The 26,524-nt window shown below is 38.1% G+C and overlaps 2 protein-coding genes across 5 annotated transcripts in view; one reads left to right on the top strand and one right to left on the bottom strand.

Annotated features, from left to right (window-relative positions):
* The window catches only part of Gpr89a (G protein-coupled receptor 89A), a 56,372-nt gene extending 39,353 nt beyond the window's left edge, over positions 1–17,019 (top strand). Inside the window, exons 7-13 of one of the 3 annotated variants that reach the window (XM_005413448.2) lie at positions 3,040–3,149; positions 4,977–5,071; positions 5,890–5,982; positions 13,319–13,414; positions 15,290–15,379; positions 16,218–16,283; positions 16,417–17,019. In XM_005413448.2, the coding sequence (XP_005413505.1) occupies positions 3,040–3,149; positions 4,977–5,071; positions 5,890–5,982; positions 13,319–13,414; positions 15,290–15,379; positions 16,218–16,283; positions 16,417–16,623 (757 nt within the window). In that variant the 3' untranslated portion in view covers positions 16,624–17,019. The remainder of the gene's footprint in view (positions 1–3,039; positions 3,150–4,976; positions 5,072–5,889; positions 5,983–13,318; positions 13,415–15,289; positions 15,380–16,217; positions 16,284–16,416) is intronic. The other 2 variants (XM_005413449.2, XM_005413450.2) reach the window with 2 other exon arrangements.
* Positions 17,020–17,489: 470 nt separating this feature from the next.
* Pdzk1 (PDZ domain containing 1) overlaps positions 17,490–26,524 on the bottom strand; it is a 30,650-nt gene continuing 21,615 nt past the window's right edge. For both annotated transcript variants that reach the window (XM_005413444.2, XM_005413447.1), the window contains exons 5-9: positions 26,165–26,360; positions 24,390–24,586; positions 20,059–20,274; positions 19,165–19,455; positions 17,490–18,067 (exon numbers count right to left, since the gene is read on the bottom strand). In XM_005413444.2, coding sequence (XP_005413501.2) covers positions 18,014–18,067; positions 19,165–19,455; positions 20,059–20,274; positions 24,390–24,586; positions 26,165–26,360 — 954 coding nt within the window. In that variant the 3' untranslated portion in view covers positions 17,490–18,013. The remainder of the gene's footprint in view (positions 18,068–19,164; positions 19,456–20,058; positions 20,275–24,389; positions 24,587–26,164; positions 26,361–26,524) is intronic.

Genomic DNA, 26,524 nt, shown 5'->3' with positions numbered 1-26,524 from the left:
TTTTTTTTTTTTGGTTTTTCTCCGGTACCAGGAACCGAACTCATGACCTTGCGCTTGCCAGGCAGGCGTTTTTGCCGCTGAGCTAAATCCCCAGCCCCCTCCAACATTTTCTTTTGGACCATTTGTCGAAGATCAAATAGTTGAGTGTGTCTGCTCTTATTCCCCAAAATTACTTTTGCTATTCTGGGTCTCTGCTGAGTCCATATAAATTTTAGGATTGTTTTCTCTAGATCTGTAAACTATGCTGTTGGTATTTTGATTGGGACTTCATTGAATCTGTGTAACAGTTTTAGAAATAGGGCCATTTTGACAATATTGGTTCTGCCTATCAGAGAGCAAGGGACATCTTTCCATTTTCTGATGTCCTCTTCAGTCTCCTCCGTCAGAGTACTGTAGTTTGCTTTGTAGAGGTTTTTCACTTCCTTGACTAGGTTAATTCCTAGATATTACATTTTTCTTGAAGCACCTATAAATGTTACTATTTTTATAATTTCCTTCATATTTCTTTCATTATTGGAATACACAGATGCTAATTTTTATGTGTGACTCTTAACATCTTGCTACTTTGCTGAAGTTGATTATTCTAAGAGTTTTATGGTGGAGTTCTTTGGGTCTTCTATGTAGAGTATTCTGTCATCTGCAAATAATGATAATTTGAGTTCTTACATTCTTATATGTATCCTTTTTTTTTTTTTTTTTGTACCATGAGTTGAACTTGGGACCTTGCACTTGCCAGGCAGGCGTTGTGCTACTGAGCTGTATCTCTGGCCCTATGTATCCCTTTTATTTCTTTGTCTTGCTTAATTTTTCTGGCTAATGTTTCAAGTACTCTGCTTAGTAGAAGAGATAATAGTGGGGACATCCTTGTATTTTAAACTTTTCTTATATTTGGGAAATTTTCTTCCATATTTTCTGTAAGCATGTTAATGAATATATCTGTGCTATCTTCTAGATTTTTTTTCTAACTCTAATTAGCATTAGCCTGGTCTTGTTGTCCTCTAGTAGCTTCTGGATAGTCTTCTTTTGTTCTCTTACTTTCTTTTTGGCTTCTTTGAGCTCTTTATCATAATGCAGTATATCAGACCTTCTGTCTTTACATTGGTCATTTCTGCAATATATGAATTTTGTACTTTTTTTTATTTCAGGTATTTTTCATCTTTCATCTTTTTGAGTATTTCATATCCTTGTTGAACCTGTCGTTCATATTTGGAACTGTTTTAGTTAGCTTGTCCAATTTTTTACCTATTTCTCAAAAATTCTCAATGAGGAGGCATATTGAGTATAATTGCTGTAAACTTTTGGTTCATTTCCTCTTTACACCCATCTATTTTCTTTATCTCTTCTATGAACTTTTCGTGGATTTTTGCTACCTGGTATTTGTTTTCTTCTCCTTTTGTGACCCCTTGCTCTGCCTAGGGGAAGTTGGGAGGGTTGGGACATCTTCTGTTTCCTTGTTTCCCCATTCTCCTACTTGTACCTGTGCTTATTTGTATGTATGTGTATTACATATATTTATATATAATATATACATATACTTTTATGTATCTTTTTAAAATTATATGTGGCCCCCTTTTTTCTCACTTTTTTTTGGCGGGGGGGTGGTTTCCTGCATGTTAGGGACTAGAGAAGTGAGGAGAGTTTGTGGCTTATTTGGAGCTTTTTAGTAGGATGTTGCCTCCCCGTGAATAATTTTCCAATATATCCAGTGCTAGTCTTTACTCCTTCTGTTATTTAAATGATTTGAATTCTGTGCCTGTGTTTGGCCCAAAGAATTGATTCTATTTATAACAGCATCCACAGATGCAATCCTCCAACACTTCTGTATGATGGTCCTTGCAGTTACTATCCCCCCATTGTCTAGTCTCCATGCATACTGTGACTGGTTATTACTTGTGGTTGCTCTGCAGTGGTGTCGGTGAGGTGCTGTGAGGAGAAGTGGATGGTGTTTGGATGAGTAGTGTTAGACACTAAGGGTGAGGTGTGAAGGGAAGACTAGTGGTAGATGAGAAGAAGAGATTGATACAGGTTCTGATTTTATTGGAGTTCTTTTAGTTGAGTTGAAAGTTTAGTACCAAGAGTTTTCAAAGGATATTTTGTGGGGGCAAGGGTAAGATATGGGGTGAAGGGGATTCACTTGTGATTGAGAAAAGCTATGTGGCTATCAGAACTTGCTTATAGGTAGGACAATAAGCTAGGTAAGATACAGAAGAGCTGGGCTAGGGATATAGCTCAGTGGCACAAGTGCCTGCTTGGCAAACACAAGACCATGAGTTCAATTCCTGGTACCCCAAAAAAAGGAAGATCCAAAGGCTTAGGAAGGGGAGGATCAAGGAATTATACTAGTGAAGATAGGAATGACTGAGAGGGGGCTAAGTATGCTAAATCTAAAAATTTGGGAAGTGGAGTTTACGTGTTTGGAAAAAGAATAGAGAGTTTTATACTGTGTCTACCTATTTACTGTATCTGGCACTGTGCAACTTCTGGCTCTTCTCCAAACTCAAAATGACTGAACAATTTACATTTTTAATTGATTGAGGACATCAAGGCAGCAATGACTATACAACTAAAGACATGAAAAAAACTTCCAAAATTGCATCAGGAAGTGGCCAGAATGATGGGATAAGTGTATTTGAAGAGTGGAAGAGTATTTTGAGAAGGATTGATGGCAGTGTCTTTCATATAATAATTTTTTTAAAATTTAAGCATGTGCATTTTGCGCACATCTCACTTGTTTTTGAAGTGGGATATCGTGGAAATCTATTATAGTAGACAAAAGCATCTGAAATCAGACTGATTTGAATCCTTGGTCCGCACATCACAATGTGACCTCACCTATAAAAATGGAAATAATAATACCTTAAGACTTGGAGAGCCCTTAGAACACTGAGCCACACCTAACTGAGGACAACTACTGAGTTTATTTGTAATCTTTACAGGATAATCACTTGGTTTTCATACTTTGCCTCTGGAAAGTAGATGAAACTGCACATTGAGAGTCTATGCTTCCTTGATGAGGTTTTGTGTTTTCTTTCATTTCAGGATGGCAGTGGCACGGAGAACTATGTTCCAGAAGGGAGAGGTGCATAACAAGCCATCAGGGTTCTGGGGAATGATAAAGAGTGTTACTACTTCAGCTCCAGGAAGTGAAAGTATCCTTTATCATTCTGTTTGATTCCTTCTATACTCTGGACCAAGGGCAGGACAGATAGTCTTGGGATAGTCCCTTCTATGGTATCTGATTGCGTCAGAGTCCAAACTGGTCAGTGATAGGCTTAGGAAGTATAATGTATATTAAGTCATCTTTCCAATATCCGGGAAAGATCAGAAAGTCATTTTCTTTGAGCTAAAGAGGTCCTGAAATACAGTATTGTTTTTAAAATGTCAGTATTTCCAGATGAGAAAAATCACCCAGAGGGTTAAGCCCCACCGTGGTTTGTAGCAACTCTGAGAACAGAACTGTGGCCTCCTCTTCGTAGTTCTTCTCACTACACTATTATATTTCCAAACCCTGAAGAAACACCACTAAACATAATGGCTCACTAAAATGGGTGGTTTGTATATGGGATGGTCAGTGCCTACTTTTTAAAGTAAGTGTGTTCCTAAGTATTTCTGCTTCTCCAGTTATTTTTGGCTCAAAAGTCAAGATGATTGGGTTAATAGATTGTTCCTGGCCTGGCTAGTTGAGGGTATTGAACTAATTCCCAAATTGAGTAACCAGATCTCTACTTGGCTCCCAAGCTGTGAGGTTAAAACTATCAGGGACTAAGAGTCAGACACATACTCACTTTCGTCTCTGGGAAGAAATACGTGGGGAAATACACAGTCCCTTTTGTTTGAATTGGAGGAGGAGAATATAATGTATTGGTGTGAATTATGCCTTACGTCCTTCTGGTATCAAGACCAAAGAAAGGCAAGACAGTTATGACAGAAAAAAAGGGAATGTTTTAATCCAGAAACATTTACTTCATGTCTCCTATTCGCAGGCGAAGTGCTGAGTGATAGAATGGTTAGTAGAGTGCTGTCTAATCTCTCCTTAAGCACTTTACCATCTAATCACAGGAGAGACAAATGTAACTAGTTCAGTCCTGCTCTTTGGTGCTCTGGATGTTGCCAGGAACAGCCACTGTTGAGGAAGGAACTAAGGGTACTCGCTGATTTTGGTAATAATAGGAAACGTCACAGAGGAGGATGATTTGGATTAAAGTCAATGATTCTATTTTAGAAGAGGGTATCTTCACTTTTTATTACTTAACAATCCATAAAAACCAAATGTGTACATTTAAGCTACTTTAATAAGTCAGTAATTGCACCAGATGACTTAACCTGAGTCTATTTGCTAAATGAGGAGACTAGTACTACTTACTGAGTTCTTGGGAAACAGCCTGTCTTAGTGGGAAGAATAGGCCTTGGAGTAAGGCCGATCTCACTTTGTATCCACACCTGTAGTTGTGTGACTTTAAGTCATTTAACTCTCTGAACTTCACTTTCCTTACCTGCAAAATAGGTAACACCTATCTCATAGGATTGTTGAGAGAATAAAAGAAGAGAATATCTATAAAAACTAAAGAAGGTAACGTGTGTAACCCCAGCCTGCTTTAACAGTCAAGATTGGTCCCCTTTCCAGACATTGCATTTCTTCAGATAATGTGGGAGGAAATTACTCTTTATTATAAAGGTTATGCTGTTGCATGTGACTTAGGAGATAAATAAGTGAAAGCCAAATAGAAAGCCATCTGGGTAGAGTGGGAGAAGCTGAGTGGCAGATCGTTGTGATGATGCTTTCAGTAGAGCAGCTTTCGCTCACCTGTGTCAGGCTGGGGAAGTGTTTGATGTGAAGTAGCACTACTGGATCCAAAACTGGACACGCAAACCCAGGCACTTCCTAGGTTCTGCTGCAGAAAAATGCAAAAGCAAATGCTTTCTTTATTACTATTTTTTGAAACTTCTTTGTGATTTAAGCCTTGATGTACCTTTTGTGCCAGATCTTACTCTTATTCAACAGGAAGTGGATGCTTTGGAAGAACTAAGCAGGCAGCTTTTTCTGGAAACGGTTGATCTATATGCCACCAAGGTACAGAGCAAGGAAACTAAACTATGATTTCTTACCAATATGACTGAAGAGAGCTTTTTAGTACTGATAATCAGGCAATACAAGAGACATCTCACAACTTCTTTATAAGGCAGGAACCATTTGGGAATGAGGAGTTACTCTCCTTGAGTTTGTTTCTTTCACTGGCAAAATCCTTAAAGGAACACTGTCTATAATAGAAATTGGAGGGATAGTCAGAGAATTTGCAACATCTGTGGAAGGTGGTACCACTTCCTACTGACGGAAGGTAAAGGTAGTAGCTCCTTTGCTTCTTTTTATTCTCTCACAAATTAGTGTTACAAGAACAGTAATATTACTGTCATGGTTTGGCCCTACTTTAAAGAATCCTGATCAAGAAGTATCCTAAATTTCCTGTATGCACCTGAAATATAATGTAAGTCTGCAAAATCTATTAAGATTGCAAACTTTAATCCTTTTTGAAGGTAGCTTCATAAAAGTAACTATTTAGGGTAGAAGTTAACTAATGTAGGCTTTGGAGACAGACCTGAGCCTACTTACCAGTACACACCCTGGGCAAGTTTACTGACCTCTTTAAGATTCAGTTTTTTCATCTGTAAAATTAAGGTATTAGAATATATTTCATAAGAGTTTTTATGAAGTTTAAGTAGTTAATGCCTATAAGATATTTGTTCCAGTCTTGGACTTAAAGTAAACAGTCAATAAATGTTGGCTGTTGCTGTTACTGTTTTAATATTATAACCAGCAGTAATTCATAGAAAGAACTCCTGTTGCAAATAAATTTACATGAGACTAACTATAGTGTGTTTGTTTTTCCTCAGGAGAGAATAGAATATTCCAAAACATTCAAAGGAAAATATTTTAATTTTCTGGGTTACTTTTTCTCTATTTACTGTGTTTGGAAAATTTTCATGGTAAGTATATTTTGTCAAGAATTCAGTGATTTTCCCTGGGGATGACAGCGAGGTGCAACAAGTTTGCCACATTGAGCTCAGTTTCAAATTAACAGACCCTTTCACATCTCTGAGCTCGCTCTTTTCTTCCTTCTCCTTTTTAAAGGATCTAGAAAAGGAGGTTGCTTTTTTTTCCAGTCGGGCATCATTTATAAGGCCTTGGGTCATGAAACTTAAATTGATTTAAGTGTTTCTTGGTTTGCTGTTGCTTCCATATTGCCCGCGAGTACATGACTATGTGTAATCTCAATTTCTACTTGCAGCTCAGAGTAGAGATCAAATATCCTTTTTAATAATGGATGCCTAAAAACTGAGTCCAAAGTAAATTCAAATGTATTTCTGCAAATACACATATCGTGTGGTTTTATTGCTCTTGTTCTTTTGTGGTTGTCCTTAATGTTTTAATTCTTTGTGTGCATTTTATGTGTGTTGGTCTTCACTTTCGGTCTTCACTTTGCTTGTATTCCTAGATTTCAGTATGATGTAGTAAAGGCTGATTTGACTTTCTGGCTTGGTGACTTTACTACTAGAGATGTGTTTGCACAAAGAAGAGCTTTATCAGCTTGTTAGTTAATTTTGATAAATACAGATTAATGGAATGGCTTTTCTTTTTTTACTTTCTTTTATTTTTTTATTAGTGTGTAGTTTATCAGAGACTCCTGCAGTGGTTTCCAGTCTCCTGCCTGGAGTTACAGCATAGGGCAGGAAGAAAGCAAGAGACAGTAGAGGTGCAGGCAGAGATCTGAGCTGCCCGGTTGTTCCCAGGGAACCAACAGTACAAAATGCCCAGAACCTTGGTGTTTATTCATTACATCTGACTCAAGGACAGTGGGTGAAGGGCAGTGGGTGTTTCTGGGAACAGTACTAGTGACTGTAGTGGGCTAGTAAGAGCAAAACATTCTTGCAAGAATGAGATGGGGGGCAATGTGGAAACTAGTTTCTCTGGATGCCTTATCATCTCCAGCAGATCGTATCTTGCCCTGTGAGCAAGGGCTTCCAGCTGTGACCAGAAAAGAGCAGAGTTTCCGCATTTTGGTCTGGCTCAAGAGAAGGACAAGAATAAGCTTTAGACATCCCCTAGACACAGTTTTTAATTCATGTCCCCAACATGTTTACAGAACATATCGTTTACATTCCTGATAGGGAGTTGGGACATGTACGTAATACATTTCCCTTCCCTCCCTCCTCCTTCCACTCATCTCTTGATCCCATTCCTTTTTTTTTAATAAATCTAATGTTATAGTAAATGGAAATCAATACCACTCAGATGATTTTTTAAAATCTTGATTCATTAAGTAAGGAAGGTGAATGGAGATAAAGGTTTTTTTCCTGAAATGCAGCCCTAAGAGGAGCATATCTGTTAACACCTTTATTATAATATAATGGACATATTTAAAGTGTATAATTTAGTAAGTTTTGATATGTGTAGATACCTGTGCAGCAACCAATACCATAATTCAGATAAAGAACATACTTATCCGTCATTTTCAGAACTCTTGTTGCCTCTTTATAGGGCCTCTCTGTCACACCCAGGCACACCTGATCAGCTGTCATTAGATATTAATTAATATTTCATATAAGTGTATCCTTTTTCTGTCTGGCTCATTTTACCCAGCATGATTTTTGAGGTTTCATCAATGTTATTGTGTGTGTCAGTAATTTGTTCCTTTTATTGCTGAGTTGTATTTCATTGTATGCTTGCCATTTACCTGATGGTAAGTATTTGGTTGTTTCTTGTTTGGGGATATTACAAGTAAAGCTGCCGTGAACATTTTTGTGTAAGTGGATGTCTACCTGTAAGCTCTTTTTCCTTGGATAAGCACTTCAGAGTGGAGCATCTGATTCATAAGGCAGAAGTCTTAACTTTTGAAGAAAAAGCCAAATTCTTTTCCAAAGAAGGTGTACATTTGCATTCCTACTAGCAGTGTATAGGACTTGCAGTTGTTCTACACCTTCATCAACACTCACATGGTCAGTCTTATTAATTGTAGACATTCTGGTAGATTTGAGATATTGAATCTTCTAAATACCTGGTAGGGCAATTTACAGTTTCCCAATGCGTAAAGACATTTAGCTTCCTTTCCTGTGCTCATTTTTGAGCCATGTCCACTTTGGTAAAGTCTCTATTCAACTCTTCCCCCCCCCCCAGGTTATTTTCTTTTGATTGGGTTTTTAAATTTTTTAATATTCTGGAAATCCTTTATCAAATATGTGATTTTTAAATATTTTGGTTCTAATCAGTAGATTTGACTTCTCATTCTGTTAGCAGTTTTTTTGTTTTGTTTTTCCTATTATGGATTGTGTTTGTGGTTTAAAATCTAAGCAGTCTTTGCCTAACCAAGGATTACAAAGCTTTTTTATGTTCTTTATAGAAATTTTATGATTTTAACATTCTAGTCTATGATCATGAGTTAATTTTTAATATGATGTTCATTATTTGTGTATAGATATCCAGTTCTAGAACTATTTGTTGTAAAGATTATTCTTTCTACATTAAGTTGCCTCTGAAGTGTAGGTCTGTATATTTATTCTTTATTCATTCCTGTTGATACAGTGTTTGCCTTTATTTATATTAGTACCGTACTGTCTTAATCATTGTTTTATAATATGCTGAAATCATATGCTGTAAATTCTCCTGTTTTTCTTTAAAATTTTTTGTTAGTTTATGTCCTTTATATTTCCATATGAAATTTATAATCAGCTTACTGGTTCCTACAAAAAACACCTCTTGGAACTTGTATTACCATTACATTGACTCTATAGATCAATTTAAAGGATGTAATATCTTAACAATATTGAGTCTTCTAATCTGTGAACATGCTATAAACCTTCATGTATTTTGATCTTTTATAGTTTCCTTCAGCAATGTTTTATAGTTTTTAATGTACAAGTCTTTTACAGCTTTTGTCAGATTTATATCTAAATACTTTATATTTTGATACTTTCCTAAATCTTACTGTTTTTATAATTTCAATTTGACTGTTGTTAGTATGTACATATATATATGATTAATTCTTGTATATTGATCTTATATCCTGCAATTTGCTTGCCTTTTTTCTTTCTAGAAGGTCTTTTTGAAGCCGGGCGTGGTGGCACACGCCTGTAATCTCAGCGCTCGGAGACTGAGGCAGGAGGATCGTTGCAAATTCGAGGCCGGGCTGGGGTACAAAGTGAGCTCAAAGCCAGCCTGAACTGCATAGCAAGACCCTGTCTCAAAAAAAAAAAAAAGTAGAAAAAAAAGAAGGTCTTTTATATGATTCATAGGATTGTCCACATAGATAATCAGGTGTCTGGAATTAAGGACAATTTGCTTCTTGCTGGGCAATGTGGATACCTTTTCTTTCTTTTACTTCTCCTGCTTCCCTCCCTTTTATTCCCCTTCCCTCTCACTTTCTCTTCTTTCCTTCCCTGCCTTCTTTTCTTCTTTTTCTCCTCCTCTTTTAGCCTTATTGCATTGTGCAAAGTTGAACAGAAGTAGTAAGAGAAGTTGCCATAGGCTTTTTCCTGGTCTTAGGGAGAAAGCATCCAGTCTTTGATGCCCTGTATCATAGGAAATTCTTTCTATTCATAGTTTATTTAGTGTTATTAACCGTGAAATGGTGTTAGATTTTTGTATGCTTTTCTACATCTATTAAAGTGGTCATGTGGTTTTCTTTTTTAGTCTGTCATTATAGCGAATTAAATTCATTAGTTGTTTTGTTTGTTTTTTGTACTGGAGATTGAACCACGATCTTCACGCTGAGCTACATCCGCAGCCCTTTCTTTGTATTTTAAAACAGTGTCTCACAATAATATGCTCAGTTGCCCATGCAGTGCTTCAATTTGCAATCCTACTGCCTCAGCCTCCCAGAATGCTGGAATTACAGCTGTGTTTCACCATGCCTGGTGACTTTTTTTAATGTTATGTTTTTGTTTAGTTTTAATGTCAAAGTAATGCTGACTTTAGAGAAAAAGTTGAAAACTACTGCCTCTTCTTCGAATTAGTGGAAAAGTTTGTATGGAATTTTATTATTTAAGTGCTTGATAGAATTTACCAGTGAAGTCTTTTGGGTATGATGTTTTCCTGGCAGAAAGATTTCTAACTATCAGTTAATTTCTTTAAAAATGCAAATTTATTGGGTTTATCTGTTACAGCTTCTTGAGTGACACCTTGTAGTTTGTGTCTTTCAAGGAATTTGTCCATTGTTAAAGTTTTCAAATTTATTGGGATATAATTGCTCATAATATGCTCATCCTTTCAGTACCTGTAGAATCTGTTGAGCTGTCATTAATCTTGTTCCTTTTTTATGTAACAAGACATAATTCACTATAATTTACCCATTTAGCATACAATTCAGTAGTTCTTAGTATGTTCACAGAGTTGTACATCACTGCAGTAACCTGTGAACATTATTATCAAACGGAAAATGGGGCTGGGAATATAGCTCAGTGGCATAAATGCCTGCATGGCAAACACAAGGTCCTGAGTTCGATTCCCAGTACCAAAAAAAAAATGAAAAAGCAATCCCATACTCATTACCAGTCACTCTCCTAGCCGTAGACAACTAATGTACTTTCTGTTGCTAGGTTTTCCTATACTAGAAATTTCAGATAAATTGAATAAAGACAATTTATGATCTTTTGTGATTGGTTTCTTTGACTTAGCTTAAGGCTCATGCCTGCTATAGCATCTGCATTCCTTTTTATGGCTGAATACTGTTCCTTTTTATGGCTAAATAGTACTCATCCCATTGTATGGATAATACATTTTGCTTATCCATTTAGTAATTGGTGAACACTTAGGGCGTTTCCACTTTTTGCCAGTATCAATAATGCTATTGTGAATATTTGTATAAAAGTTTTTCAGTGGGCATCTTTTCATGTCTCATATAATGGCTAGTAATAGAATTTCTCTATCATATGCTAACTGTATATTTAACTTTTTGAAGACCTGCCATACTGTTTTTTAAAATGATGTCACCAATTTACATTCCTGCTGGCAATATATAAAGGCTCCAATTTCTTCATATCCTCACCAGCGCTTGTTATTATCTGTCTTTTTTATTATAGTCATCCTAGTGGGTATAAAATGGTATCTTGTGGTATTGACAACTTGTCTTTCATCTTTTTTCTTCATCATGATAGTAGCAGTTTATTGATTTTATTGAACTTTTCAGAGTCAGTTTTGGGGTAATGGATTTTCTGTATTATTTTTCTGCTTTCTATTTCATTGATTTCTGCTCTGCTCTTTATTAACTTTCTTCTACTTATTTGGGTCATATTTCTACCCTGTGTCTTAAGGTAGAAACTAAGATCATTGGTTGGAGACCTTTTCTGATAAAGTGATTTATTATTATATTTCTTGCTATGTACTATTTTAACTGCATCTTTTAATGCATAAGGTATTTTTATTTTCATTCAGTAAAAATGCTTTCTAGTTGGACCTGGTGTGCACACCTGTAATCCCAGCATTTGGGGGAGCTAAGACAGGAAAACATCCATCCTTGGTAACTTAGCAACTTAACAAGATCTTAGTTCAAAATAAATTTTAAAAAGTGATGGGGATGTATCGTAGTGTGAAAGCCATGGGTTCAGTCCTCAATACCACACACAAAAACTTTATTTCCCTTTTGATTTCTTCTCTGACTCAGGTCATTTAGAAGTGTGTTCTAAAATATCGGGGAGAACCTTGCAGATAACATTCTCTGATAGATTTCTAACCTAGTTTTATGTGATCTAAGAACATACTTCATATGATTTGAATCTTTTAAGATTTATCAATACTTGTGTTTTGTGCCAGAATATTGTCAACTAGACTCAGCATGGTAAATGTTCTGTGTGCATTTGAGTAAAATGTGTATGCTGCTGTTGTTGGCTAGAACATTCTGTAATGTAAGTGTCAGTTAGGTCAAGTTGATTGATGATATTATTGAAATTGTCAGTATCTTTACTGATTGTCTGTTTCATCAGTTATTGCAAGAACAGACCCAGCTATTTGGGTTTGGCTATTTTTCTTTCTGTTGGTCTTTATTTCATATATTTTGAAGCTTTATTATTGGGTATATAAACATTTAGGATCAGTATGTAACCTTTTTTTAAGTGATTTTTTTATCATTATGAAATGACCCTCTAACACCTAGCAGTATTTTTTCCTATGAAATCTACTTTATCTGATGCTAATGTAGACAGTCCACCTTTGTTTTTTATTAGTATTAGCATAAATATATCTTTTTTTCATCCTTTTACTTTTAACTTTCACATCTGAAGTGAGTTTCTTATAAGCAACATATACAGAAGTTAGGTCTTACTTTTTATCCAGTCTTGATAGTGTCAGCCATTTCACTGGCATGTTTAGGCCAAGGATTAGCAATCCATATTCCACAGACAAAATTTACTTATTTTTATAAATAAAGTTTTATTGGAACATAGCCAAGCCCATTCATGTATGTATTGTCTGTGACTGCTGTCACACTACAGTGGCTGAGTTTGCTGAGCTGTGATTACTGTTTACATTTAATGTGATTATTGAAATGGTTAGATTTAAAACTACCTTGATACTGTTTGTTTTTCATTTGTTCTTTTTTTTCCTTTTTTTAAATGTCACTTTTGGGATCATTTAGGTATTTTTCAGTATTCAGTTTCCTTTGTTAAGTAAACAGGATAAAAGAGAGCCAACAATAGGAAAATAACATGACAAAGAGAAATCAATACATATCAGTTATAACCATCAATGTTAATGGTCTCAATTCACCAAGCAAAAGAAACAGACTGGCAGAATGGATCAGAAAGCAAGACCCAACAATATACTGCATACTAGAAACACATTTAATTCAAAGAAGAAATTCATAGACTGAAAGTCAAAGGATAGAAAACAATACTCCATGTGACAGGAACCCAGATTTCCTTTGTTGGCTTACTAGCTATACCTTCTTTCTTCTTGGCTCTGAGGGCATTCAGAAAATAACCATAGCGGGGGCTGGGGATTTGCCTGGCAAGTGCAAGGTTGTGAGTTCAATTCCCGGTACCAGGAAAAAAATAGTAATAATAACCATAGGGAATGACTTTGGAATTTCTTGACCCTCTTGCTCAGATTTCATGAACCTTTCTGGCTCTGATAAACTGAGGTTTATATGCCATAGCTTTATTCCCCTTGATGGAATGGATAGAGACCTTCACTTGCCTAAACAGACTTCCTATGTATGGTTTAGATTGAGTAGAACTGCATTTTTCAAAACATTAATCTCTAAAATACAGCGATTAATTCATTTTGACTCACGTCTTGAAATAGTAATTAAGATGCAGGTCTGTGTCTCTGCAGGCAACCATCAATATTGTTTTTGATCGAGTTGGGAAAACTGATCCTGTCACAAGAGGCATTGAGATCACTGTGAATTACCTAGGAATACAGTTTGATGTAAGAGTTTTGTTAAGATCTTGGTTTATTATGGTTTTTTATTTATCTGCTGTAACTTTACATTGTTAAGACTCTACTTCCCATACTTTAAGTACTTCTGTGTCTGTTCTTCCCATAGTCCTCTGTATAAGTTGACTTTTTCAAGTGGCACATTTGTAATAGACCAAGTTTCTCATTCTTAACATAAATGCGTAAGTAATGACTAGTACTTTATTGTCATAGTTGCTGCTTATTTCTACAATTCTTCCTTTGCTTCTCTGTAGCCAGCTACTATTCTGCCAATTTCTCTTGCACCAAGTATTCGGATCCTTCTCTCTGTGCTCTTTAATGCGCTCTGCAGGCACATAACATCTTTGATTCCCCTGGTGGAAAATTAACTACTAATTACTGTTGCATGTTAGACCTGAAATAATTTCAGCTATTGAAAAAGACCTTTAGCAATTAATGTGGACCTTAGACTAAAGATATAACTGTCAACTATGTACAAAGTTGGATTTTTTTTAAATCATTTTATCTACCTGTTTGATAAAACCACTGTCATAAACACACCCTTGCCCCAATTTAGGTTCAGTGCCCTTATTCATAGAATAATATATTTTATTGATACATGTATGGACAATGATTTGGGCTGATTAACACTTTAATAATAAGACTGGTGTCAGCTAGGCATGGTGGTACACACCTGTAATCCCTCCACTCTGAGAGGCTAAGGCAGGAGGGTTGCAAGTTCCATCCCAGCCTGGGCAGCTTAACAAAACTCTGCCTCAAAATAAAAAAATCTAAAAAAGGTCTGGGGATGTAGCTCAGTGTTAGGGCTCTGGGGTCAATCCCCAGTACCCCGGTACAGAAAAAAAAAAAAAAAAAGACTGATGCCACATTCTTAGTCCCATTGTGGACCATTTAACTGGGCTGTGATTGTTGACACAGACTGCCTGCCACTTCCAGTGTTCCATCCCAGCAGAACATGACTCTGATCCCAAGGATAGCTGAATAAAAGGAGAATAAACCAGAGCAAAATGAGCTCCAGTCCTTAAGAAACGGTTCAGAGTACACATTTCTTGACAGATTGTGTCTCCTTTCTGCAAGTGAAGGTGCATGATTCCTTTTCCAACGTGGTATAAAAATTAAGTGTGCTTTGCTATTGTTGGCCTATGTCATTTACTCAATTAAATTTTTACTGGGCTAAATTTTTAGAAATGCTTTCCTTATCAGTGCTTCCAGAAATTGCTTACTTGCTACATATATAGACCATCTGTAATTCACCTGTGTCCTCCATATTTCATAATTCCAAATAGCAAGCCTTTCAGATGTTAGTAATAGCAGGTTTTCCTCAGATACTTTCCAGAACTGAATCTCAAAATTGCTTCTCACTGTCAAGCAATGCAGGATATTATGTGATTCAGGTGAAGTTGCATGTCCTAGAATATAGCTGAGGTCTGTTCTTTTTATAAAAAGAAAGATTCCTTGAAGTTTTGTGTGATCATAGAATTATCATTCATAGATATTAAAAATAACCAAGGTACAGTTAAGTTTGAAATTTGTCTCCTCATTCTTTCTCTTGATTTATCACAATAAACTGTGTCACTAGCTTGGTTTTATTAGTGTTTTTACTCACTTCTCTATACTTGCTTTCTTCTGTCTTTAAGATTTGATTCATTAAAAAAAAAAAGATTTGATTCATTAACTAATTCAGATATCTACTGTAGTCTTCCCACAGGTGTTTCACTTACCACTTACTTGCTTTCTTTCATCCCTTAAACAGGTAGGGCCTATTAAGTTCTACCTCACGGTCACAGAAGTGATTGCAGTACTTAGACATCACATCTTTCTGAAGAGAGACTTAACAGATATTTCCTCTTTCTGTTACGGTGACAGGTGAAGTTCTGGTCCCAACACATTTCCTTCATTCTAGTTGGAATAATCATTGTCACATCCATCAGAGGATTGCTAATCACTCTTACCAAGGTACGTTGTATTGCAATGTTAGAAAGTACTTATGTATTTAATTATATATGGTACCATGAAATGATGTTACTGAATCAGGACCTCTGCCCTCTGAGATCACAAGTTTTTAAAGACATACAACAGAATAAAAATGTTAAACTGCTGCATAAATCTATGACAGTGTATGACATCACACCCCAATCACAGATAAGGTCTAGAGGTAGTAAGGGTCTGTTTTGTTCACGGCTGTTTCATCATCATCTGTAATACAGTTTGGCACATGGTAGGCACTGAGCAGACTTTTGAGTTTAGAAAAATAATTATGAGTCATTTGTAAAGATGCAGAAGCAGGGAAACAAAATATTCAGCTGTTTTCTGATCAACATAGGAAGGGTTCATAGAGAGGGAAAGGGAGTCCTCTCTGGTAGAAAAGAGAGAGATTTCTAGATCTGAAAGCCATTTGAAAGAAGAGAAAGTTAAGACAGAAGGAGATCTCCAATCATCTAGCACAATTTTGAGAAGAGCTCAGTAGCCCATTAACAATCTTGGAGTGGCTTGAAGTTACCTGTTTTAATGGTGATGTTAAGGTCACATGCATCAGAGTTTCTGAAGTTTGATAGGGTAAGAATCCTTTCATACGTTCTAATGTAAAACCTAACCCCGCCAACGGCCTTGAGGGGAAAACTGTAACTTTAGTCTGTTCAAGTCTCTCCTTTGTAGCCTTAATCATCTGAATTGTTCTATACACAATTGTAGCGTAGAAGAGACACTTTTAATTAAAGGTTAACCATGTTACTTATTCACAACACAAGAATCTAGCAGTAGTGCTTTAAATCATCTTTCCTCCCTTTCTTAACAGTTCTTTTATGCCATCTCAAGCAGTAAGTCCTCCAATGTCATTGTCCTGCTTTTAGCACAGATAATGGTAAGTTTAATAAACTAGCTTTATGTTTATAGCTATAAAATACTAGAAATGTGTTTTAAGTAATTAACAATTTCTTCTCTCTTGCCTGTTACTGCATTCAGAGTAACTTGTGGATTATTGGTTTGATTTACAGGGCATGTACTTCGTCTCCTCTGTACTGCTCATCCGAATGAGTATGCCACTAGAGTACCGCACCATAATCACAGAAGTCCTTGGAGAACTGCAATTTAACTTCTATCACCGTTGGTTTGATGTCATCTTCCTGGTCAGCGCCCTTTCCAGCATATTATTCCTCTATTTGGCCCACAAACAGGCACCAGAGAAGCATATGGCACCTTGAACTCAAGCTTATTACAGACTGTCAGAAACCAACAGCATCAGAATTTGAATCTGAGGAAAAGCCATGGAGGGGACCAGGGCCAAATGTTTTTCAACAAAATGCTGTGGTTCTACCTCATGTTCTAACTTCAGCATATACCTTTCTCCTCAGATGATAGTGTGGTCATAAGTAGCATCAGCTGGAACATGAGCAGGAGAGGTAACTCAAGGCAGTACTCAGCAGTGAGCACACAAAGTCATAAGGCAGGGAAAAGCGGGAATGAGACTACACTGGAAGTGGGCAAGAGCTGTCTGTAATAACTGGGCCAAACACTGGATTTTTACGTCACCGTTCATGTGGAAAAGGTTATGTTTTTCCCTTAAGCTTGACCATCATTAAACTCGGAATTGTAACACTTGGGCTTTAGGTTCCCTTTATCAAGCATAGCTTATTATGCTCATGTGATCTAAAACGTGAATTAGCACCTCTCCTCCCCCAACCTCTTCCCTATTAAAATAACCAAGAGTCATCAATTCTTTCTGAGAAAGGGATTGTGAACAACTGAAATAGATTTCCTTTTAAATTAGCATTAAGAGTGAATACCCTGCACTTAATTTGGTAGTGATGTCTTCCACATTTTCTTCCATCTTCTCATGCTGTGGAATAAAACAGTGAATAACTGGAAAAAGTCACTCTCCTGTCCTAAGACCCAAGCTCTTTTACAGATAAAGATGCTGGAAAAATTTTTAAATACTCAAATGCAACCTAACAAAATTTGGAATGTGGGGCTGGGGATTTAGCTCAGCGGCACAGCGCCTGCCTGGCAAGCACAACGTCGTGAGTTCGATTCCCGGTACCGGAAAAAAAACAACAAAAACAATTTAGAATGTTATTACCTGAAGTCTTTTTATAAAAATCTTATTCTATATTTTATTGTGTTTGCGTTTCTAGAAGCAAATGAAGATTATCCAAAACAAAAGCACTATTAAGATTATACCAGCTAATAGGGAAATTAAGCATACTCAAGATATTTTAATGGTATTTATTCCAGCAACCACATTTTTATAAAAGCATAATTTTAATTGGATTATCTGCTTCAATATTTTAGAGATTCATGAATCAGCTTTGATGGTCAAGGAGCCTGTAAAAGAGATCATCATACAGAGAAATGTAGTTAAGCTGAAGCTTAGCAGAGATCACAAAAAGCTGGCTCCTGTCTTGAGTTTCCTAACTTGACCATAAATAAGCCACGTATAATAGCAGCTGCATGGCAAACAACAGACAGTCACACATGATGGTTTCCAGAGGAGTCTTCTCTAACACAGTAAGTGGGTGGCAGCTCATTCTTTCCTCGAGACAGCAGTTTCTGGAAATTTAGTAGGAATCATACCAGCTGAAGCCATTATTCTGATCACATCGCTGTGTCTTCAGAATTGGAGGAAGAATTTGAGGCTGTACTGTGGGCCTGTGCAAAAAAAACCAAGGATTTACAAGTGGTAGAGTATGAACACCTAGAGTTGGATGACCCAATCAGGAAATAGAATCAGTCACTAGAAGACTAGTATTATGAATTCAATACTTGGCCTTGTTTCCAATGTGCTCTTTGACACATTAACAAAGTTCTTAATGCCTATGTATATCTTTTCTTCAATGGACTTCTAATGGAGTTTTCTAAAAGGCAATTAGAATACTTTTTTGTTAAGCTTTCCAGAATATAAGTCAGTGGCTATTTTGTGTGTTCATTATTTGTTATTTACATCATCAGTAGAATTATTAGAAAAAAATATTGTTTACTTTTAGAGTCCTGATGTTGCTATAAATTTCCTTTACAAACCTGGATAAGTCATTTCAGTTTTGGACCTCATTCATGTATGAAAAATAATTGGACCAAAATGTAAAGCCAAGACCTACCGAGGAATTTATCTAATTCAGATATGTACAGAATGTTTAATCTTTGCTAAGAATGTTGTAACACCTGCCAAATAACAGTGGTAACTCAGTTTACAAAATGAATTTGTTTTACAATTTTGGAGACAGTGGCTGTGTTTCTGTGGAGAGAAGATGGCCATGGTCATGTTTGTCACCCGATGCAGCACCTGTGTTTATAAATGTTGCCCCTAATCACCATTTTTATGCTCACTCTGCACCAGCTACTGTTCAAAGTGTTTTAATAGTCTTAGGTAATATAATTCTGGTAACTGTTCTACAAATTATCCCTGTTTTAGAGGTGGAATAGAGCAAATATGTTTACCCAAGACTGGTAAGTGATAGAACCATAATTTTTACCTAGACAGTGTCATGTTTTTCTGGTGGTCTCCATTATAATTTTAGTAAACTTATTTCTTGATTTATCAGCCCTACATAATAGCTACCAACTGAATGCTGTGCAAATAAGAAATTGTCCATATTCTGCCTCCTCTCTAAAATAACTTACATCTTTACATTATCATTTTCCAGTATTAGAAAATCTCTGGTAAGTACGGACATAAAGTATCTTCATTAAGTACCATACTCTGGGGTAAGAAAGAGATCAGAAAAAAGAAATGCTTCAGCACCACTCACTCGTTCTTTCACCACATGGGAGTCGCGCTCTGACTCTACTGATGTTTCTTCTTTGGAATCAGGGCAGACATCCAGTGGATCAGCCATGGAGGAAGTGATTGGAATTTTCTTAGCTTGGAAGTAATCATAGGCCTTCTTTCCGCAGACCAAGAGTGTGATGTTCTTCCCACTACTCTGGATCTTGTCTACTACCTTCTCATAGGGTTCATCCAGCACGTTCACCCCATCCACTTCAATGATAACGTCCTCATTCTCCAGCCCAGCTGCATCAGCAGGGCCTCCCTTCTGCACCTGTGAACATGAGGTTTCAAGTTAGCAATTGCAACATGAGAAAGAGCACAGTAGACTAGCTTCCCTTTAGATGAGGTAGTTGAAGTTTATTCTTAACCATATTTCTCCTTGAGGTACAGAAGAAAGGTTCTTTAATGCTTTTCTACTTAGGAAAGCTACTTCATACCCAAGTAGTGGTATAAACTGGTTGAGTATCATAGTGATGTATTATGCACTGAAGGCAATAGATTTCACAGGCCTCCCTTCACACCCGATTTGAGAGCTACAGGGGTTGTCTGTTCACTGCCAGTCCCTAGAGGAGGGGGTTATACCACATGAATAAAGGCAAACAAGTGTCTCCCCGTCAAGGTTGGCAGTGAGTCAGCCTGAGTTGTGTCAACTCACTGTGTTTATTCTATTTGAAAGTGTCTAGGGAGAGAACTGAATGGAATCGTTTGATAAGCAAAAGATGAAATTATGATGTAACAGGGTGAGGGACTGTATCTGAATCTAAATGGAATATAGTCTTTCCATAACCTTTCTACTAAGATATCTATGGGCAGGAGAAGCTGAGATTATCCTAGTTGTGACTGTTGACTGGGGGCTGGGGCCAGATTACCATACCTCTTTGACGAATGAGCCTGGCAGACCCCGAATGGCATTTAAGTGAAAGCCGTAGCCATTTTCATCTTTAACCAGCCTGCAGAGTTTAGGCTTATGATCTACTTCCTCTGTACTGTCTGGACTTGAGACCTCCAGAGGAGCAGGAGCTGGGGTCTCCGTGACAGAACCATTAGGCAGTTCTTGATTTTGATAGTAGAGGAATGGAGAAAATTGAGCCTTTTGAAAAACAAAATTTTAAGTATGAGTAGTTGCACTTTAATATATGCTGGTTTCATTTATAAGTTGTAATATGGGTTCCACTCTTTCTGGATAAAAACTGCTCTAGTACCCTAACCAAGAAAGGTATAAAAGGTTGGTTATAGAATAATATTACATAAATAAAAATATAACCAGATGCATATATGTACATAAAGTAAAAGCAGTGTAGAATTCTGTACAATGATCCAAAAGCATATCTCACAAAATTGCTAACTTCTTCTGGCTCCGCAGAAGTGAGCACGTCCCTGTACAACCCTCACACAGGGCTCTTGATAGAGAACACACGTCTGAGTGAGTAGCCCACTGTTATAATCTCCCCTTGGGGCTGGGATTTAGCTCAGTGGCAAAGCGCCTGCCTGGCAAGCGCAAGGTCATGAGTTCGATTCCTGGCACTGCAAGAAAAATGAAAAACGAAAAAAAAAAACGTTATAATCTCCCCTTGATCATCTGCAGCATTCCTTAATCAAGATAAAGTGAAATAAAACACTTTTATCCCTTGGAATTTGAAGACAACAGAGAAGGCCAAACGTGTACACATAATAATTAGGAGAAGGTGGTCACATACTGTAACAAAAGTTAATTCCAACCATTCACTACTTGATACCCGCCTGTCTCCCCAGTGCTGGGTTCGTCTCCATTCTGTTTGCTGTTCATTGTTAGCTGGCAGCTCTGTAATGCCAGACTTCCTACCATCTTTAAATACTTCGAGCTCAGTTACCTCCATTCATGTGCAAAAAGTGTGGTTGGTCTTGAATAGAAGAACAGCACAAAAACATGAGTTCTTTTTCTTTTTTAGTGGTGGTGGTGGTGGTGGTATTGGGGATAGGCCCAGAGCCTTTGCACTAAGCTCTGTCCCCAGGCCTCTCCCCCATTTTGAGACAGGGTCCTAAGTTGCAAAATCGGCCAATCTGGGCTCAAACTTGTGATCCTCCTGCCTCAGCTTCCTGGAGTACTGATACTCTGGGCATGTACAGCCCCATCATGCCCAGCTATGACTAATGTTTCTTAATAGAATTAACAGCTTTACTGGCTGAGGATTTTACCTGAGAAGGTCAGGATGATAGATTGGGGTTTGTTATGAACTCAGATCAGTGGTTAAGTTGCTGCCCACAATGCCCGGGACATTTGTTCAGCCATGAACAGGGAGGTCAGCACTGTGGGCTCCACCTAAATCACACTAGCTGCCTGGGGAAAATTCGATTTGGAGTTCCTCTAGTTATTCCCCTGTCTTACTAACTACAAGACCATGTTTCCTTCTTTTCTGAGAGTTGAGCCAGGACAGACCCTTCTGGTTACCTGGTTCAACTAATTGCAGAGCTCTCCGTCAGTGATCTTATTCCACGTTGGAATGTCTCTCAAAAGTGTGGAAAATTATCACAGTGCTGTATTATGTGCCAGAATATCAATAGGATGACCTCAACAAGTATGTCAGCCGTATCTGACAACTGCAAGTTTAGGTAAAATAAATTAATGTTTAAAGATATAATGCACTTTTCATTCATCACTTGGATATTTGGGTATCCAGTGTGTGCCAGGAACCTTGTAGGTGTTTGATTTATTCACTGCTATAGTTCAAAGATCCACCCCCACCCCAATCTGTGGAGTTTACTTTTAAGGAGTAAGGGCAACATCTTTTTAGAACAAAATTCTCTTAAATTCACCAAAACACAAAAATGAGTTACATCATTGTGTCACAAGGTTAGGAAAGTGCCAGAATCCCTTTTACAACAGCTGGAGTGGTGGCCTGCTGGCTTCTGCTTGACTTTTTCCACCAGATGAGAGCTCAGCACTCTGCAGGAATGATTCATCCAGTTTCTGGCACCTTCAGCTTTGAAGCCAGAAATAGCTCCCGATGGCTTCTGAATTTGGTCTAGCTGTGACCTACAGATCACCTCAAAAAACTAAGAGTACTTCTCACATACAGTACTCTTTCAGGTTCTTTTTTCCCTTTTAAGTTCTTGAAGATGCTCTCCTCCAAAGCCTCTGCTTGTTCAAACTAGGTGCTCACATGGTGGCTTCTAAAATCTCTTCCCCAGCTACTTGTGACAGGTGCTCCTAAAGTGGGATTCTCAGAACTGGATACCGCATTTTAGTGAGGAGGGTGTTTTTTGGTGTGTGTGGTGCTGGTGATCAAACTCTGGGCTTTGTGCATGCAAGGCAAGAGTTCTATCTACCACTGAGCCTTACCAGCCCCCCTACCCCTGGACATTGTGTTAACAAACATAACATTTACAAATGAGAGACCTTATCCCATATGCTCTAAATATTACCTTTAACTCTCTAGCCACCCTTTACAATAACCACCCCATCTTACTATAAACAGGCACAGAGAGGATAACATGCCCAAGGGCACACTAATACGTCCAAGGATTCTGACCAAGTCAGTATGATGAGGTGATTATCTCCAGAAGCTAAGTGTGGATTAGTATAACTTTAAATTGCTCTCTTTGGGTGGGGCAGCTTTTTAGAATATCAAGTCATCAGATTGAGTCTCACCATTGCATATTCATACATTTTACAACAAAGTTGATTAGTACTTGAATTTATTTTCATTTAAACTTAATTCATTAGCTTTAAACTTAATTCTTTCTATCCTGATTAGGCATTTTATACCCTCCTACCAATCATCACGGCTTTAAGTCCTGTAAATGTACATTAAATACGTTTTCTATGTTTCCATTCAGATTTAATAAACTAGGATAGGAACAAGTTGCACACCATTGGTGACTTCTGTTCAGCTTGGCATTTCTCCAGTATCAAGTGTTCTGTAGGTATGGCTGTTTAGCTAAAAAAATCATCTGTTTCACTTTTTCATCTGGTTTACAAAAAATATCTTGAAATACCTAATCAAAATGTGCTGAGGAGTATGGCATGAATTGAGTCCAGGAACTTGGGTTCAAATTCTGGCTTCAGTCTCTACTAAGCTGGGTGACTTTAGTAAATCACTTGATCTAAACATCAGTTTCCTAGTCTATACAAAGGGGCTAATAGCACTACCCATAATAATCCTGCCTTGGTAACATTTGTGTGCCCTTAGATGCTTCAGACTGAATATCACATAGAACAAAATCCACTTATCTTATTCATTTTTAGGACTAACATGTAGCAAGACAGGTACCTAAGCCCCCAGATGCCTTTTAAATTACACTGAACCTCAGTTATTTGTGATTTTTTCTTTTAATTTGGGGGGAAAGGGGACTGGGGATTGAACCCAGGGCCTTCACACGGAGTTACACAGCTACAGCTCTAGCCCTTGGTGAAAGGGGTGGGCATTTGGAGGGACAAAGTCTCAAGTTGCTAATTGCCCCAAGCTGGGCTGGAACTTGGGATCTCCCTACCTCATCCTCCCAGAGTGCTGGCATTACAAGTTTATGCCACCACGCCTGGCTAAACCTGTTTTAGTGATAAAATAAGGGTGTTGTAAAACTTTAAAACATGCAAATAGTAGCTGTTCAGAGAGTTATTAAGAAGTGTATGTTTGCTACATCTTGGTCTGAGTGAATCTTTCTGCTCACTTCATTTGCTGAGGGCTTACAAATAATAAAATAATCTTTTCTAGGCTTTTACATGAAATTGGTGGAACTTACTGGTCTATAGTTTAAAACCCAGTTGCTTCCTATTTGGGGAAGTTAGGGCTACATCTGTCTATTTCTAGACTCCTATTCTCCAGAGATTATTTCAGGTCACCAAGAGTAATTCTGCAGTTTACTTGCAAATTCTTTGAAAATCTTGAGTCCAAGGACTTAAAGCATATTTAGTAATCAGATACCCTGTTCCCTTATCAGTACCAGTTTGAGCCTCAATTCACTGCTAATAATTATTCCCCTGGCTGTGGATGTAGCACAGGGGTAGAGCGCTTACTTTGCTGGCGTGTGCAAGAGCCTGGATTCAATCCCCAATATCACCAAAAAACAAACAGACAACAACACAAAAGAAGAATTTTCTCAAATACCTTTTTAAAAGTATGCCCATTCCACTTTGAAGAACAAAGTATTAATAACTCTACCCAAAATTTAAGGGTATGAGTGAACAGACCAACCTTAACACATGATGTGTGGCCTTGTATTACTCACCAGTCTGTACAGATTATCCGTCTCCTTGTCTACCACCAAGAGTGAGGTCTCCTCTCCACCCTTTCTAATCATTTCCACCACACTGTCATGATCGAGGGTTTCCACAGACTTGCCATTGACAGCAACTAACAGGTCATTTTTCTTCAATCCAGCTGCTTCTGCTGGACTTCCAGAATCTATGTCCTTGATGATTTGACCTATGCCCCCCCCAAAAAATTAAATTATCAGAAGAGATACTAAACAAACTGGGACTTCTGCTGGAGTCCAGGGCCCTGATGAAACAGATACAAAAGGTATGCTGAGCACAACTCCTTTCCCCCTACATCCCAAGAAGTGTACAAGCACCCTATCTAGGCTCTTCCCCAGGAACAAACCCAGCCATTAACAATGAAAGGATCTTAAAGGAGTAAGAATCATGTTACGAAAAATGTCTGACATTCAATCTTGACCAAATAAGCAGGCTAAGCATTAAGGGTCAACAAATTCCCAGGAAGTCAGTGAGCTTGCTTATATCCATAAACCCTACACAGATGATAACCCATAAAAAAGGGAGAAAGAATGAAGAAGAAAAGATTTCAGACCTTTGGAGACCCATCCTAAGAGCAAACGGGTGTGCCCAGTTGATGTGTTGTGTGTGCATGCATCAGGGACCTGTCTATCACTTACTTCTCACTTCAGCTCTTTTATCAGATGCCTCCAGATCTCTCACACCTTTCTTTGTCCCTCACACTTTTTTTTTTTTTTGCATTTCTATACCCCTGTTACAATGCCATGTTACAGTAGCCATAGTAGTTGCCCAGGACATTTTCTAACTTACTAATTTTCTCTCTTCTTGTTGAGAGAGGTTCTCACTGTGTAGTTAGGGCTGGCCTTGAACTCATCATGATCCTCCTGTCTTAGCCTCCAAAATCCCAAATACTAGGATTACAGGCATGCACCACCAGGACCAGTTCTCACACCATTTTTGACAAGCTCCACTTTCACTTTTTCAGCGAGCTGCTAGTATCTCCAACAAAATATCTCATAGATTCCTTCAGTGGTAATCTCAATTCCCAGAATTCATCTCTGGCCATTTCCCATGAAAAGCCCCTCCTCTGGTCCCCTCTGATGCACCATCCACCCACTGCCAGCACATGGCAGCTGATTCTTCCTCAGGATCCACTCCCATGTCTAGTCAATCACTCAGTCCTCCCACACTACCTTCATACTCTATACATCACGCTTCCCCAGTACTGTTCCCCTCCCTGAATGCAATTTGTGTCCGTGCTTCCCCAGAACTGTAGTTCACCAGGTGCTCTCCCCCTCAATCCTCCAAATCAGCCCCCTTCTGACCCATCTTAATGCTCGCGTCCAATCATGTGTCTCCCCCGCACAACAGAATGAGCCTGGGCTTTGGAAATAAATGAGTTGAAGCCCACCTGTACCACAGCTGTTTAACCTTACATAATTACCTTGCCAGCATGATCAATTTTAGCAATCCTCTTGCAGAACTGTTAGTAAGAGAGATGTAAAGCCCCTAACATACGGTGAGCTTAAACTTTTTCCTTTCCCCTCACACTGATCAAAAATTTTTGTCTATCAATTATGAGCTGAGGCCAAACTGGTCCCCAGTATTAGGCTGGACCCCAAGTGACACTGAAACCCACAGCTGTGCTTCCTAATTCCTCGCTGTTCTTCCACTTGTGTGGAGAGTTGGCCTACCAGCACTTGAGAGTCAGGTTGGGATGGAGACGTGTGGTCACACTGCCTGGTTTTCTGCTCCTTTATTGCCTCACCTTTGTGCTCTGGCCCTGCCCTCAGATAGAAACCGTAGCCATTGCTTCCCTTCTTCATCTCCACGACCCGAGGCTGGTGGGGCAGCAGTTTCAAACTAGCTGTTTCCCTCTTGAATTGTATCTTTTGTTCACTATGGTACTTGTCAGTTTCTTTGTCCACAAGAAGGAACATGACACGGTTTCCGGACTTCTTCACCTGCAACAACACACACAGAGGAGGAACTTGTAGGGACAGAGCTGGGGAATCCGAGGGTTTTGGTAAAAAGGCTCAGTCTCTGTCTTCAACAGAAAGCATGGGGTGTGTGGCCTGCTTGTAAGCTGTAATACTATTTTCTACAACTCAATTGTTATTTATCTATC

The sequence above is a fragment of the Chinchilla lanigera genome, unplaced genomic scaffold (assembly GCF_000276665.1).
Source record: "Chinchilla lanigera isolate Chin_1 unplaced genomic scaffold, ChiLan1.0 scaffold00167, whole genome shotgun sequence".
Taxonomy (NCBI): Eukaryota; Metazoa; Chordata; class Mammalia; order Rodentia; family Chinchillidae; genus Chinchilla; species Chinchilla lanigera.
The sequence above is the reverse complement of the archived record's forward strand: the minus strand, read 5'-3'. Positions and strand labels throughout refer to the sequence as shown.